General features: G+C 43.2%; 1 protein-coding gene and 1 non-coding gene across 4 annotated transcripts in view; both read left to right on the forward strand.

Annotated features, from left to right (window-relative positions):
* The window catches only part of IDE (insulin degrading enzyme), an 88,636-nt gene that overhangs the window by 17,052 nt on the left and 54,106 nt on the right, over window positions 1–17,478 (forward strand). For 2 of the 3 annotated variants that reach the window (XM_055119054.1, XM_055119053.1), the window contains exons 2-4: window positions 9,332–9,516; window positions 11,095–11,302; window positions 15,565–15,734. In XM_055119054.1, coding sequence (XP_054975029.1) covers window positions 9,332–9,516; window positions 11,095–11,302; window positions 15,565–15,734 — 563 coding nt within the window. The remainder of the gene's footprint in view (window positions 1–9,331; window positions 9,517–11,094; window positions 11,303–15,564; window positions 15,735–17,478) is intronic. The other variant, XM_055119055.1, reaches the window with a different exon arrangement.
* Window positions 9,913–10,042, forward strand: LOC129399478 (small nucleolar RNA SNORA20). Its single transcript, XR_008627114.1, has one exon. It is a non-coding gene; the product is annotated as a small nucleolar RNA SNORA20 (small nucleolar RNA).

Here is a 17,478-nt window from a genome sequence, read left to right on the forward strand (position 1 = left end):
GGAGCTGGGGGAGAAGGCGATATATGATTTCCTTAAGCACCACCTTTGCTCCTCCCCTTCCCACGCTTCCTCTTTCTCTCCAGTTTCAGCTCCATCATAAATAACTAGTGTGAATGCCCTTGGGCAAGTTGCTTCATTGCTGGGCTTTTGTTTCCTCCTGGGATGGAGGAGAATGACCTTCCCTGGTTGCTGTGACCTACTATGTAGGGAGAATGGAAAAATTAAATGAGCTATTTTATAAAACCTGTAGGACACTTTAAAAATGGGAGTGATTGTTAGGATTCGTTTCATGCAGTCACAGCTGTCTCACATTTATTTTCCAGCAGCCCGAAGGCAGCCTGCAGGATAGTTTGAAACACTGAGTCCTAAAACTACAACTCTAAGAAATCTTGGGGAACTGCATGGCAAGTGGTATGAAGTGGTGGGCAGCTGAGAGATGATACAGAGCTTTTGTGCTTGCCTGGAATGTATTGGCCCCGGTTCACCACCACACATGGTTCCCCAGCACCTCCCTGGGTGACTTCTGAGCACAGAGCCAGAAGTAGCCCCTGCCTGCCAGATGTGGCTCCCCAAATCCCCAAAAGCAAACAAAAGAGAGGTAGAAAGTGGAGACTTTATTCATTTGCTTCTGTCACTTGTGGACTAAACCACCATTGACTTGAATACATCAAAATCACACAGTTTGCTGTAACACTTAAGTCTCAGAATTACACTGCTGTAGGATTTCTTTACATTGAAACTATCCCTATTCATGTGAGGTTTCATTTTCTTTTTTCTTTTTTAATTATAAATTTCTATCCAAAGTGCTGAGGTATCCTAACAGAGTTAGAAGGGCTGGCATTTTAACTAGAACAAAGCCAGAGCATGTCCTCAGAAGAAAATAATGTTCAACTGGCTCGGTTTTAGTTTATAACCTTTAACCTCTAGCTGGCATATGAAATAGTCATGGGGACATGGTTCCCTGAAGCACGTCAGTATTTTATATCAAGGAACACAGTGTTTGGAAATCTGTGCTTCTAAACTATATTCGTAATTTGAGATCCTAGGTTCTCATGTCACTACTACCACGATACTCTCTCTACTTACTGCTGGTGCAGAAAGGGTATTTGTGGGACTGGAGTGATAGCACAGGAGGGTAGGGCATTTGCTTTGCACGTGGCTGACCCAGGTTCGATTCTCAGCATCCCATATGGTCCCCTGAGCACCACCAAGAGTAATTCCTGAGTGCATGAGCCAGGAGTGACCCCTGTGTATTGTCGGGTGTGATCCAAAAAGAAAAAAAAAAGGGTATTTGTGATATGGTTCTGAGTCCAGGCATTGTCTCTCTGGGTGCTATGTCACCTTATATTTACCTGCACCATAGGTAAGCTTCAATTTCACCTATGGTTTTGGGGGTGGGTGGATGGATTCCACAGAAAGGAGATTTGGGTTTCTAATTTGACCATTAGCACATCATTTCACCTGCCCGAGTTTATAGGTCATTCATTTGAAAAATAAAAATGGATCAGTTCTCACTTTAAAATATCTGGGGTGGGGATGGAGTGATAGCACGGCAGGTAGGGCATTTGCCTTGCACGCAGTGACCTGGGTTTGATTCCCAGCATCCCATATTGTCCCCTGAGTACTGCTAGGAGTAATTCCTGAGTGCATGAGACAGGAGTAACCCCTGTACATCACCGGGTGTGACCCAAAAACCAAAAAATAAAAATAAATAAATAACTATATCTGGGTCTATTGGTTAGATAGGCAAAGAAAATGCAACACTTCTCTATTAAATAGGCTATGAACTATTTAAAGAGCTAAGACTGATGCATATCATCTGAATAAAAGTATTTACATGAAGCTTTTTTTTTCTTGCTATGAGACCTTGAAATTAGTGGATTTGGAGATCAGTTTTTGTGAACCAGCAATTTAGGTCTTAATAGTTTAGGGCTAGATAAAAAAGTTCATGTTTTTAGTTTTAGTTTCATTAGTATGTCAAACTTGATATTTTTTTCCAAAATATAGCTCTTTTTTTTGGGGGGGGGAGGGCACTCCCTCCCAGTGGTGCTCAGGTGTTAATCCTGGCTCTATGCTCAGGAATCACTCCTGGTGGGTTGAGGGGACCATATTGGGTGCCAGGGATTGGACCCAGGTCAGCCACATGCAAGGCAAGTGTCCTTCCCGTTGCAGTATCTCTCTGGCCCCTAAAAATATGCACCCCCTCCCCAGTTACTTGCCTTTGGTCACCCCTATGTTTTGTTTGGCTCTTCCTCACCTACTTTCCTTACTCTTGTATAGGGTAAGGTGCCCCCCACACTCCTTTGTGACTCTCTGTGCCCTAGGGACAATTTTGTCGCCATACTTACAAGCAAAGTCTGGGTTCCTTCAGAGCAAGGGATTTGGCACAGAAACTTAATATATATCACATGGTTTCTGGCCCTTAATAGGTCTCCTTAATTTTTTTTTTTTTTTTTGCTTTTTGGGTCACACCTGGCGATGCACAGGGGTTACTCCTGGCTCTGCACTCAGGAATTACTCCTGGCAGTGCTCAGGGGACCATATGGGATGCTGGGATTTGAACCCGGGTCGGCCGCGTGTAAGGCAAACGCCCTACCCGCTGTGCTATCTCTCCAGCCCCTCCTTAATATTTTTTTAAATGTGTGAGGTGGAGTGGATATAAGACTGCGAGCTAAGAAGTTAGTTTTGGGTCTTTTTTTTTTTTTTTTTTGAGAGAGAGAGAGAGAGAGAGAGAGAGAGAGAGAGAGAGAGAGAGAGAGAGAGAGAGAGAAACTGCACATGGAGAATTTAACCTCATCTAAGTTTGCTTTCTATCACTGAGCTATATTCCCTGCCCCAAAGCTGAGTTCTGATTAAAAACAAAAACCTGTTAACCTCATCTGTCTAAGTTTGCTTTCTACCACTGAGCTATCCCTGCCCCAAAGCTGAGTTCTAATTAAACAAAAAACAAAAACCTGTTTGCTCTAAGATCTTGGATGAATGATTTAGACTCTCTGAGCTTCCTGCAAGATAAGGGAACAGTTGGTCTAGAGACCTTGTTAAATGGTTCATAGTCTGCCCAGAAAGGATGGTATGATATCTAGTGGCCCTTTCTGCTTTTCCCATTTGATTTTATTCATTGTTTTCAATTCTGAACGAAACTAACAAAGAGTGCTGGGATTACTGAGTATCTCTCCAGTCGATCAGAATGTCAAAACAATTCTATGCCTTACTTTGAAGTTTCCAGTGTATGATCACATCCCTAAAATGTAAAGCAATTTCATTGCTCCTAAAATTTTGACTTTGACAAGTTAAAAATATCAAATAAATGTCTGGGAAAGCATTTGGGTTTGCACTAGCTTGTCATCTATCTAAAAGTCAAGAATACTTGCTTGCTATGGTGCTTATTTGTTGCGTGAACGTTCTGCAATCGGAGGCGCTGAGATAGGAACGCGGAAGAAATAATTACTGATTGGAGGACTAAGGCTCGCTCTGGCTCTTAGCAAAGGCAGAGGGCCTCGTGGACCTCCTTTTATTGATCATGGTACCTCTAAAGGGCGCAATATAGTGACGTCACCAAAGGCATCAAAAAATGGTACAGGGAGAACATTGAGACAATGGGAACATATTGTTTCCTGGAAAAGAATACAGAACTGAGAAGGGAAAGATACAAAACCGAAACTGAAACCTACAGGCACCTGGATACAAAACCGAAACTGAAACCTTCTTCAGGCACCTGGATTTACATCCCAAAGACTAGGCTGTGCTTGCCACTTCAAATACAAACTGGGCAGGCACCTGAAATCTGCATCCCAAAGACAAAGCTGGGCCTGCACCTGAAATCTACAATTTACTATATCAAAGGTCAGGCCTGGCTAACACCATCTGCATGTCAAAGACCAGCCAGGCTTCTGTGAGAGAAGGAAAAACTGCTCTTTTCAGTATTCTGAAATTATTTTTCTGAAGGCAGCTTGAAGGGGGAAAATGTTCAGCTTCATCCAAACCAGTCAGGACACACGAGAAGTCTCGCCCATTTTCATGGGTCCCTATGTTCCTGTCCGTAGTACGGTACAGTATACATGGGCTCGCCCTGGTAGCTCAGTCCAGCCCCAACACTTATTGGAGAGCATTTGTAATAAAATAAATTACTTTTGAAGGCTTATGCTAATGAGGGAGCTGAGATGAGACGGGATAGACATGTGATCTTGAGTATAAATGCAGACACAGGCCAGCTGGTGATGAGCTCATCATTGGAGGAGGTGTTCCGTATCACTGTCTTCAGCTCTGCAGGTGAGAATCAGATTGTTGGAGAACTTGGTGTTAGAGGTAAACCGGACTATGTCGATTCAGTGTGGGGATTCGTCTTATTGTTACCTTTGTTAATGTTTCTTTTGGCTTTCATGTCCTCAACAAGTTATGGTATTTGATTGGGAGTATTGCCAGCTAGGAAATTTATAGCAATCTGTGATCTTATGAACAAATAAAAGTGGTCGGGTAGATTTTTTTGTTTGACATGTAGCCTAAATCCTTCTTACTCTCAGCCATCTCAGGGATACTAATCAGTCCTAACTTCTTTGGCCAAATGAATTATATCCATTATAGTGATGAACTCGGATCATTTATTTTTCTTTTAAGAAAAGAAGGTCTGGGGAACTCAAGCAATTGTATAGTGGGTAGGGCAGTTGCTGACCAGGTTTGATTCCTGGCACCACATACGGTTCCCCAAGCCTATTGGAAGTGATCCCCGAGTGCAAAATAAGGAGTAAGCCCTGAGCACTGCCGGGTGTGGCCCTCAAATAAAAAACCAAAACCAAGAAAAAAAAAAAACCCTCAATAATATACCGCATCTTAAAAATTGAAAATGAAAATCTGGAGAAGGGAAGTTGTGTTTTAAATATGGAATATAGATAGCCTCTGTTGCTGGTAGCGATCTTAACTAATGAATTTTTCATTTCCTGAGTATGACAGTTTGTCCTACTGAAGTGAGCTATGTTTCATCTCTTCACTGTAGTTGTGATAATTGGACAGAAGTTGTAGAGCTCCATCATTGTCATCACCCCCTATTGTACGGTAATCTTTTGGGATTCTGGGTTTCCCTAGTTCAGAGGAGCTTGAGAAACACGGTAAAAGGAATTGGATGTAAGCAAATGATAATGGAGCCAAAATAGCCACTGTCCTTTACTCTTTCCCCCTGGAATCTTTCCTTAGAAACTCAACTCCTTTCCCTCTCTCCAGGTGGGCCTTGCAGTTAGTTACTTCAGATTTCTTTGTGGTTTACACTGTTGCCTTTTAATGCTTTTATGGTTGGGGGGCTCTAATGGATGCTGCCTTGTGCATTTCGTTTTTAAACGTTTTATTTTATTGAGTTACCATGAGATATAGCATTACAAAGCTGTTCGTGGTTGGGTTTCTGTCATACAACGCTCCAACATCGGTCCCCACCCCCAGTGTAATTTCCCAGCACCAATGTCCCCAGTTTCCCACCCACCCTCACCCCTGCCTGCCTCTATGACAGGCACCTTTCTGCTCTCGCGCTCTCTCTCTCTCTCTCTCTCTCTCTCTCTCTCTCTCTCTCTCTCCCTCCCCCCCCTCTTTTTCTCTTTCATTTTAGGCATTATGGTTAGCAACACAGATGCTGAAAGGTAATCAAGGTTATCATGTGTATCCCTTTACCTACTTTCAACACTCAGTTCCTGTTAGAGTGATCAACTAATGCTGTCATAATGGCAGCATTATGTCCTCTATCTTAACTGCCCTCCCCCCCACACCCTTGTGGTAATTTCCAACCATTAGCCAGTCCTCCTGGCTCGTTTTTCCGTTTCCCCTGGCTTTAGATATTAGTTTCTTACTGTTTTGTTTTGTTTTTTTAATATCCCCCTTGTGTGTTTCTTAATGTTGTTGCTATGTCAAAACTTTTCTTTTTTGGTGCTGTTGGGGATCAAACTGAGGGAGTTTGCAAACTCCTATATGCAAAGCATGTGTTATACCTAGCCAAAGTATCAAGGAACAAACCAGAATTTACCCAATTCAGGAGTGCTGTAGTCTCTGTATTATCTCTTCGGCCCTATGCCTTATTTTATTCATTTATTCATTTATTGCTTTTTGGGTCACACTCGGCGATGCTCAGGGGTTACTCCTGGCTCTGTACTCAGGAATTATGCCTGACCATGCTCAGGAACCGCATGGAATGCTTGGGATTGAACCCAGGTTGGCCACTTGCAAGGACGTCCTACCCTCTGTACTATCTCTTTGGCCCCAGCTATGCTTTATTTTTCAAGAAAGTATTTTTACTATATATAAAGCAAGATCTAGGGCTTGGGGATATAGCTCATTTGTGAAGTGCTTACTTTGAAGTATGAGAACCTGGGTTCTGTCCCTAGCACCACCTAGATAACAAACACAAAGAGGGGCTGGAAGGCAGCTCAAAGTGCTGGTTCAGTCAGAGTTTGATCCCAGGTACTGCATGCTTCGCTGAGCTCCGGGAGAGATACCTCTCACTCCTACCCCAGCACTATTGGCTGTGGCCCCAAAACCAAAACAAATGAGGCAAGATTTAGCATTGTGTAAAGTACTGTGTGAGTTTTTAAAAAATTGACATTGGGCAGGGGAGATGAGTCCATGGGTTAGTGCAGATGCCTTGCAGGTGTCTGACGTCTGACCCTGGTCTGATCCCTGGGACCACATGGTCTCCCTGAACATTGCTGGGTAGAACTCCTATCTATGGAGGGTTTTTTGTTTGTTTTTGGGGTCACACCTAGCTGTGCTTAGGGCTTATTCTTGGTACTGCACCCAGGGATCTCTTACTCCTGGTGCTACAGTGCTTAGGGGACCATATGAGGTGACAGAGTTTGAACCTGGGTCAACCATGTCCAGGGCAAGTGCTTTACCCACTGTTTTAGCTCTTTGATGTATTGTTAGAATAGTAGTTATAGGTGATTTCAGAGGAAGGTATTCTAATAAAAACAAAATGGATTTTTCCTTCCCTTAACCCTCAGAGATTTTCTTGCAAAAATATTTTATTCAAAAACGATTGTGTACATATGTATATCTCCTCTGATCTACCTACAGACATAGGTGTGCAGGGCCAGGAATGCAACTCAGTAGTAGAGCACATGCTTTGCATGTATGAGACCTTGAGTTAGATCTTTGGCTCTGTAATAAATAGGTAAATAAATAAGTAGATCTAGATATATATTGGTTGAGGTTTTGGTTTGTTTGGTTTGGAGAGTCACACTCAGCGATGTTTGGGAAGCCTCTGGCATGCCAAACTGTCTGTTCAGCTCCCTGACCTAGCTATCTGTCCCTATATGTTGGTCCTCAAGGAACGGTCAGATCCATTTGTTTTGTCTTCCAAGCAAAAAGCAAATAAGCAAATACAGGATCATCTTTATTCTTTTCAGGTGTTTTTATTTTCATATAAATGATATATTGACCTACTGATAATAGCAAGGTTTTTTTTTGTGTGTGTGTGTGAGGGGGGGTTTGCTTAGTTTTGGGGTGAGGGGTAGGGGGTCACTCCCAGCTCAGTGATTAGGGAAGTAGCTCAGGAACAGTGCAGGGTGGCGTGGGGGAGTTTGAACCCTAGACTCTAATCACTCCTGGGAAACTTGCACTCCAGCCCTTTGAGTCATCTTTCTGGTTCCAGTTGTTTTGTTTCTTAAGCAATATTCAACATAGACAGAAATAACTTGGTGTCAGAAACATGTAACATACCCCAGACTCTGGAAAAATCCCTTCACTGAACTGGTACTGCTTCAGAATGACCCTGTCTGATGATGATGTCCTTCCCATCACTTTAACTCCAGCTTTTCTAGAGAAGAAAGGAAAGGTCTGCCAGAGGAAGGTACATCCTTTTAAGAAAAATGATCAAACATCTCCATTAAATTTATCCTGAGTTGTTTCTGCTTGAATATTCGACTTGGTCAAGTAACAAAAATTTTTTCAATTAGGAAGATAACCAGTTCTGTTTGTTGTATCTTTCCTTTTTCTGTCTCCATAGAACAGCGCATAGCCCAAGTCTCTTAATGTGCTTTAGGAGGTCACAGGATTATTCCTATGAGGATTCTTAGTGTTTGCGTTCCAGATCTGCTGCATCTTTGTCTTCAGGTTGAGCAATGTTTTGGCTGACTCAGTAATAATTCTTATGTAATCTCTTACCTCATGTGCTCTAGTAGATAACTCTGAAATAGGTACAGAAGCAGTTATCAGTCATCGAAAGATATTCTAGGTCAATAGAATGGCCATCTCATGGTCTAACCCATTCTTTTTTTGCTTTTTGGGTCACACCTGGCAATGCACAGGGGTTACTCCTGGATCATGCACTCAGGAATTACTCCTGGCGGTGCTCAGGGGACCATATGGGATGCTGGGAATCGAACCCGGGTGGGCCGCATGGAAGGCAAACGCCTTACTTGCTGTGCTATTGCTCCAGCCCCGGTCTAACCCATTCTGTCTCAGATCTCTAGGTAAATACAAAAATCAGTATTGTTAGTATTTCAGGCTTGAGATATGACTTGGTGGCAGTACACATACCTCCCATATGTGAGGCCCTTGGTTCAATCCCAGGCCCCCTACCGTGTGTGTGGGGTGGGGTGGGGGGGCGGTTGAAGAGGAAGAGGGAGGGAGGGAGAGAGAGATGGAGAAGTGGGAGGGAGAGAGAGGGAAGGAAGGAGAGAGAGACAGAGAGAGACAGGGAGACAGTGGGTTGGGAGGGGGAGAGGGAGAACAATACAATGGTTAAGGTGTCTGCCTTACATGCCAGGAGTGATCCCTGAGCACTGGTAGTGTCACCCAAAATCCAAAACAAACCATATATAAGAGAAATAACAAACATCTCTTAAATTTCTGAGTTGTTTCTGTTCGGGATTTCAACTTGACCAGGTTACAAAGATTACTTGGAATTAGGAAGATCCATTTTTATTTGTTATGTTTTTCCTTTTACTGACTTCATATGTATAAAGAGTGAGATCTAAAAGGGAGGAAAGAGGAATACATGGTGGATAAACTTTATAAAAAGTTCCCTTCAGATCTTTTCTCTCTTCCCTTCCCTTGATTGCTGCTGCTGTGTCTTGAAGTAGCATACACAATTAATTGCTTGGATATGGTGCTTTCTCTGGGGGGATCACATCTGGTTTAGGGCCTCACTAGGAGGAGGAAGGAGGTCGCTTAATTTTCACTGTGGTACTGACACATATGCACATCAGGGTTGTTCTCGGAGGTTGTGGTTCTCAACCAGGATTCAATTCCTTTTTTATATGATGATGTATTTTATTGGTTTGCTTGGTGTTATTTGTTGTTGTTTTAAAAGAAATCACAGCCCAATAATTGAAAACAATTTTATTTTCTTCTTTAGTTTCCAAAAAACACCTTACAGCAAAATGAATAACCCGGCTATCAAGAAACTAGGAAATCACATTATCAAATCTCCTGAAGACAAGCGAGAATACCGTGGGCTTGAGCTGGCCAATGGTATTAAAGTACTTCTCATCAGTGACCCCACCACGGATAAGTCATCAGCAGCACTCGATGTACACATAGGTACTATGATTGAAAATTGGGATTTTCAGTTGTTCTCTTTCATTGTCTAATGTTGATATTTAATAGAAACTCTCCCATATTGATGTAAACGAAATCCTCGTAAATACCGTTTTTATACACCTTATTTTGTGAGGAACCCTGTATAACTAACAGTGCACAGTGATAAAGTCAATACATTTACCAGGAAGGCTGTCATATTAGGCTCCCATAGAAGGTGACCAGACGGCAAGGAAATTTACTGCCATCCTTTATAGTAACAACTCTTATTGCTTTCCTTTGCAGACATTTTTTTGTATACTGAGAAACACCATATTTCTAGTTGTCCCCCTCTCATATCCTAGATTCTCTTGTACATAATTCTTTCACACTTACTCTTGCTTTAAAAGGTACCTCTTTCTTCCCATTGATTTGCTGTTCTAGTCTGGCAATGATATGAGCAGTTATACGCATGGGATAGAGTGACATGGGATCTTTGTAAATGGGGATGAAGTGACAGTTTCATCCTGCCTGCATGGTCTCAATATTGCTTTCAAAGAAAATGAATAGATGAAAGGTACCTTCATAGGACCTGGAGTGATAGTATAGAGGGTTAAGTAGCCTTTGAGCACTGCTGGGTGTCTAGGTATGGCATGCAAACCAAAAAGTAAGTCAAGTTTGCTCCTTTACTGTTTCGGTGTTGGTTTTTGGGCCAGGTCTAGTGGTACTCAGGACTTCCTTGTGGATTTGGGGGACCATATGTGATGCCAAGGATCGAACCCGGGTTAGTGTTGGGCACCACAAGCACCCTCTCTGCTGTGCAATCTCTCCAGCTCTGATTTGCTTCTTTTCTTTTTTTTTTTTTTTTTTTGCTTTTGGGTCACACCCGGCGATGCACAAGGGTCACTCCTGGCTCTGCATTCAGGAACCACCCCTGGCTGAGCTCAGGAGACCATATGGGATGCTGGGACTCGAACCCGGGTCGGCCCCGTGCAAGGCAAACGCCCTACCCGCTGTGCTATCACTCCAGCCCCTGATTTGCTTCTTTTCTATTTATACATGTTAGTGAAGTTCAGTTTTTCCCTCTCTGAGACGCTCTTAACAAAATGATTGAGAGTTGAGGGAATTAGTAATCATTTCATGTTGAACAAATACCACATAATACAGTGAGTTTAGAGTTTTTAATTTATATTTACACAACTCCATGAGTTTGGTAACATAAAAAGTGACTGCGATAAGAGAAATCAAGTATTACATTGAGTTTCATAGCTTCTAGAGCTAGTAACCTTTAAACCTAGGTTCTAAGCACTATGCTTTAGTCTCCTACAATAAAATGTAAGAACTAGAAAATGCTAGCTCTTATAAAAGAGTGAGTTCAACTCGAAATTCCTGTTGAGAGAGGTTAAGTAATCCGCCCAAGGTTACCACCTAATTAATGTCTAAAGCACTGGGACTAGAGTCTGAACTGTTTCAGAGAAGCCTGTTGCAGGCTTTCTCTGATTGGATAGTTGAATTTGTCTCAGGAGTGACAGATCACCTGTAACTTTTTCGCTTGATAGCTTTTGGTATAAAAAATTATTTACATGTATTTTTCTCTTTCAGGTTCATTGTCAGATCCTCCAAATATTGCTGGCTTAAGTCATTTTTGTGAACATATGCTGTTTTTGGGAACAAAAAAATACCCTAAAGAAAACGAATACAGCCAGTTTCTCAGTGAGCATGCAGGCAGTTCGAATGCCTTCACCAGTGGAGAGCATACCAACTACTACTTTGATGTTTCCCATGAACACTTGGAAGGTGCCCTGGACAGGTAATGCTGAATTCACCCAACAAATTAGCCAACTGTGTGTACTTACCACATAATTATTATTTTTAAAAAGATGTCTTTGTAGCATTATATCTTAACAAAGGCCTTTTAACTAGCCCCTTTTTCCCTGTGTTTTATAAAAAAGAAGATGAGAGATGTCATATGTATGCATTGTGATAGAGAAAGAATAATGGTATGGCTTTAAACTAGCCTTTAGGCCTACAGAATATTTTATTGACTTATAAAGTCCTCAGTAGCCCTTCCCAATTCTAACTGGAGTGACATGCAAAGCATGTGGTGACATAAACAGCAGCAGTGTCATGGATCTCCTCTCCTGTTTGAGGATGCTAGGTGTTTGTTGGGTGCCTCTCTTCTCAAGGATATTCATCAGATTCAGATGTTTTGATCTGCTGTGTCAACTGGGATGATTAGGTTTTTGAGGGCGTGGGGTATTTGGGCCACACCCATCGGTGCTTAGGGACTTGTAGCTCTTGTGTTCAGGGATTACTCCTGGCGGGGCACAAAGGGAGCATATGGGAGGCCAGGGATCCAACCCAGGTTGGTTGTGTGCAAGGGAAAGGGCCTTACCTGCTGTACTATTTCTCTGGCTCCTTATCCTTACTTATTTATTTTTAAACAATTTAAATTAATTCCTGAACACCAAAAAATATTAATAGGGCAATGCCATAGATCCTGGATACAAGACTGGGTCACAGTAGTCCTTTGTTTATGCTAGCTTATGTTTCAGTCGTTTTGGCAGCAACTTTGAGGTATAATCATCTTTTTAAAGAAATTGTTCAAAATATTTGATTACATTTGATATTTGAATATCAGTCCCACCACCATATCTCCATCCCAAACCCCAAACCTTGTATTCCCAGAAGCCTGCTGTTAATGAATTCCCTAGGGGATTTAGGGATCATACACTGAATTCAGTTTTCTGCTTTGCAAATTCTATAGCAGCTGTTCATATACCAGTTTCTATATGATGGAGACAATGTAAATATGAACATATTCTAAAAAATTGTCATGTCATTGATTATGTCAGAATTACTGGGGTCATAATCATGACTCTGGACTATCAGGGACTCGAGGCTGCGTGTCCAAAACACCTTTTTTTTAATTTGTTTGACTGTAGACTCCAGATACATGGAGTTTCCTTGTGTATTGGCATGAATAAAGTACTTATCGCAATATGGTATGCATGGTGTGCTTAAAATAAATATCAAGTTAGAATATCACATAATGATGGATCTGTCCTCTTGGACAGCTGGTCTGTGAGATGCAATGCTGAGCTGTTTATAGACTCTAAAGTTTCTTTGACTGATTAGTAGTTCTACTAGACAGAACCTTTATTCTTGAATCCAGCTCAGTTTTTAAAAGAAAAAAAAATTCATATCTAAATAGAGCCTTTTAAAAGTCATCATCATCATCATCATCATCATCATCATCATCATCATCGCAGTTCTTGAGCAGTCTCAGTAATGTCTCCATTTGTCCTAGCTCTGAGATTTTAGAAGCCTCTCTTTACTCATCCTTTCCAGTGGTGCCGTATTGGAGGCTCTTTCAGTCTCAGGGGAGTGAGACCCATCATTGTTACTGATTTTGGCATAAGAATACACCATGGGGAGTTTTCAAGGCTCTCCCATGTGGGCAGGAAACTCTCAGTAGATTGCCAGGTTCTCCCAGAGGGAGAAGTAAGTTATAAGATGTCAGGAGCTTTGTTTTAAGTCTCTGGATGTTGGCCGTTGGTGGGATTACACGGTGCCGGGGGCAGTCCCTGGGTGTTACCGCCTAGCTACTGGAAAATGGGAAATCTGGGCTGAAGAGGCCCAGTCCCAATCTGAGCAGGTTTGGAGGTCTCAGTCCCGGGTCCCACACACCTTTTTAAAATTACTTTTAAAAGTAATTTTCTTAAATGTTTGAGGAGTGGGCTGGAGGGATGCCACAGGGGTTAAACTGCTTGCTTTGTATGATGCTGCCTATGGTCACATCCCTGGCTATGGTGTAGTCCTCTGAGTGCCACGAGGAGTGAGTCTTGAGCTCAGAATTAAGAGTAGCTTCTGGGTACTACTCTTGTACTACTCTTGGTGCCCCCCTTCAACAAAACCTGAATCTTAATGAAATGGCATCTGCAAACTATAAGGGACCATCTGGTATTGAGGATTCAGTCTGGGCCTCCTGCACGCAAAGCATGGGCTCCAGTCCATTGGGCTATCTCCCTGGCCCCTAAATGACAATAACTCTTACCTGACTATTGCCACCATATATCTGCCTTGACGTTGGTGCGTAGTGTGTATTTGGTCTTAATCCTGGCCCTGCCTCATAGCTCCTGAAACTCTGGTGATTTACTTCCTAAATAATGAACGCCTAACAGAGGTGTGTTTTGTTTTTTAAGGGTGTGACCTTGAGGATGTCTCTGAGGTAGTCCCCAAGATGGTTAGAGAATGGAAGTGGAGGAAAATCCAGCTTTATGATTACAGGGTTGAAACTGTCCACACCTTCAAGGAGGGGAGAAGGGCTCGGTCGCAGGTAGCCAGTGGGTTGATCTGTTGTGTAATTCAGCCTCCCAAATACCCAGAAGGACTCGAGCCAGTATCTTCCTCACAGGTGCCAGCGTGGAGGCTCTGACCTTCTCTCCCATTGTTTGCCCCATGTGTCACTTTCAGGTGATGGTAATCGAATAATCTAGTAAGCACAGAATTTCCCTGGGATCCTGTAAACTACTTTAGCAAAATTCATTGAGGGAATGTGTGGGACCCTCTGAGCTTTGACCCGGAGACAGATGACAGCCTGGGTCTGTGATTAGGTCTGAAGTAGGGAGAGGGTTGAAAGTCTAGAAGAACTAAATCTTCTCCTGTGGGCTGAGGCCAGCTGGATGGAGGTGAATTGGAGAACATCTGTGGGTGTAGCAGAATTGCTGGGTGGGGCAGGGAAAAATGGGGAATGGTGTGTCAGAGCTAGAGGTGGTAATCTTTTTTGTATTTTCACTAATTAAACATCATGGTTTGATCGACATCAGATTTGCGTATGTCCAATATTTTATTTTTTTCTCTCTTACAATCTATATTTTCCCTTTTTTTGTTTGTTTTTGTTTGTTTGGCCATACCTGGTGGCAGTGCTCATGGCTTACTCCTGGCTCCACTCAGGAATTAACCTGGCAGGCTGGGGGATGCTGGGAGACGAACCCTAGTCAGCTGCATACAAGGCAAACGCCCTACCCACTGTATTATCAGTCTGGCCCTAGTTTGTTTTCCTTTGACCTCCAAATTTTTTTTTTCTTTTTGGGTCACACCCGACAATTCACAGGGGTCACTCCTGGCTCTGCACGCAGGAATCACCCCTGGCGGTGCTCAGGGGACCATATGGGATGCTGGGAATCGAACCTGGGTCGGCCTCGTGCAAGGCAAATGCCCTACCCTCTGCTATCGCTCCAGTCCCTGACCTTCAAATTTTTAACTTCTGCATTTGAAGGATTCCTCAGCAACATCCTTAGCCTGCAGCTCTTTAGCACTGTCCTTAACTACAGCACCATTGCAGCCCAACGCTCTTCGGGGCTTTCCCATCTCTGTCAGTTTTACAGAGGCCTCACCATTTCCCTCGGTTTTTGTTGTCATGCACCTTTTTTTTTTTTTTTGTCATGTACCTTAATGAGGTTGATTTGGGACCCAGCATAGAGCACCTCCACCAGCCTGACATACACAGACCATCCAGTTGGACAGAGGCACACAAAGATGGACTTGGTGCCACTTCACGAATTGCACATCCCAGGACATGAGGACTGTGGGTGGTCCCAGTGCCTCTTGTAGGGCAGTGTTAGTGTCTTAGCAGCGCTGCCTCCACCTTGGCCGTGGGTTCTGGGTGGAGGGAATCTTGTACGCCTCTTCCCTCCCCGAGCCTCCACCTCTGTGCAACTTGGTGGCTGCAGGGAAAATGCCTCTTTTTCTTTTTCTTTCTCTCTTCCTTTTTTCTCTTTCTCCTTGTCCTCTCCTTTCCATGTATTTTGCATTGTATCTGGCACTGCTAAGGGCTACTTCTGGCTCAGTGCCTGAGCTTCACTTCCACTCATGCTTGGGGGACCAGATGGTGCCAGTGACCAAACACAGGCTCTCACACGTCAAACATACCCTCTGATCCTTTGAACCATCTCCCTGCCCTCCTATTTGTTTTTTTCTTAGTAGCCATAGTAATGCTTCCTGATTCTGTAGAATTTAGATTTCCTCTCTGTTAATAGTCTTTGAAATTGTCATGTTTCATACTCGTAGGTTTGCACAGTTTTTCCTGTGTCCCTTGTTTGATGAGAGTTGCAAAGACCGAGAGGTGAATGCAGTCGATTCCGAACACGAGAAGAATGTGATGAATGATGCCTGGAGACTCTTCCAGTTGGAAAAAGCGACGGGAAATCCCAAACACCCATTCAGCAAATTTGGGACAGGTTTGTCTAAAGCAGCTCTCATGCTCCTTGACCTCATTTAAACTCAAGGCCTCTTTGCTCAGTATTACATTTTACTGTTCAAGATAGAAGGTTTCAAAACTACTGTTTTCTGTTTACCCTGTCATTTCTTACCCGTGCTCTGACACTTATGTGAAGGGCCTGGTCCCTGTGTAAACACCTATGTTTTGACACATGAAGCTGAAGCTTAGATGTGTGGGCTTCACAGAGAAAATTATAGGTCATTGAGAGAGACAAGTGACCCAGCATGAAGCAAGCTTGCTGGATAACAAAATAGAGAACTTGATTTCAGAGTTTCCAGACATTAGGAATGAACTGGTTGGGTGCCAGAGAGATAGTTTACGGGGAGTAAAATACTTGCCTTGCTCATGACTGCCCCAGCTTCTGTCCCTGGCTCTGTATCAAGTCCACTAAACCCCAGTCATCCAGTCAGGAGTGACCCCTGAGCACAAAGTCGAGAGTAAGTCCTAAACACGGCCAGGTGTAGCCCCCTCCCTCCAAAAAAAAAAAAAAAGAAGTGGTTAAGGATGTCAAACAGGACTCATGCTCTTGGTATTGGACTTTATACTTAATACTCAGGAGAATATTTTTCACATTGTAGCAACAGTGACCTAAACAGTTATTTAATTCTCTTAGGGATTCACTGGCCATTCCATTCAGGTTGGGTATAATTGTTTAAGGAGCAGAAAAGGACTTGCACATAGATCTTTACCAGCCTTTCAAGGAGAGAAGATAATAGATCTTTTTATTCTGAACTCTACCTTCCAAATGGAAATGCTATTTTTAGAGCACATTTCAAGACTTGTTGAATCTTCTGCTCCCACCAGCTCCCCTCTCCTCCTCCGGATGCGTGCGCCATCGCACTAGCTCCATGGGAGGGCGGGCAGCGCAGAAACCCTGGGTCCCTGTGCTCAGAGAGCTGTGCTGTCCTGGGAGCAGATGAGAAGCGAAACTGAGAGGGGAAATAGAGTGAATGGAGAGTCCAGATTTTAAAATTGCATGCTTTTTAATTATTTTATTGAATATTTGTGAGATAGACCCTTACGAAGCTATTCATGACTAGGTTTCAGTCATACAATGATCCAGCACCCATCCCTACACCATTGTGCATTTCTCAGCACCAGTGACCAGTGTCCCCATTTCCCTCTCACCATCTCCCACTCCCCTCCAGTTTTCCTTTCTTTTGTGCATTATGGTTAATCACATACTTTTGAATGAAAAATGTATATTAAATATTTGAACAGTACAGAAGTATTGCTTTGGGGGACTGTGTGTTGCCAGAGATCAAATCCAGGCCTCCAATGTTCAAAGCATGTGCTCAGCCCCATGTACCATCTCTCCAGACTGTTGGTGGACTTTTCTTAAGATTCCAGACAGGGCAAGGGAGATAACGCAGAGGCCTGGGAGGTGTGCTTTACTTGTGGAGGCCTTCACCTCCAGCCCCGGCACTGTATGATCACCCATGTCTGGTCACCTTGGTGGCCCCTGGCACTACTCCCTGATGTGGTCTTGTGCATTGTGGGCCCCAGCATCACAGGGCCAGAGCAGAGTGTTTGCCAGGTCCAGGCACGGAATCTGTAGGCCTGTCCAAGTTTTCCAGAGGGCTGGAGACAATGTACAAAGGTTAACGCACTTGCCTTACATTCAGCCAGTTTGGTTCAATCCACGTTACTATGTGGTCCCCAGAGCACAACTATGAGTGAGCAGCCTTCAGCAATCTAGGGCA

Source organism: Sorex araneus, chromosome 11 (genome assembly GCF_027595985.1).
Source record: "Sorex araneus isolate mSorAra2 chromosome 11, mSorAra2.pri, whole genome shotgun sequence".
NCBI lineage: Eukaryota > Metazoa > Chordata > Mammalia > Eulipotyphla > Soricidae > Sorex > Sorex araneus.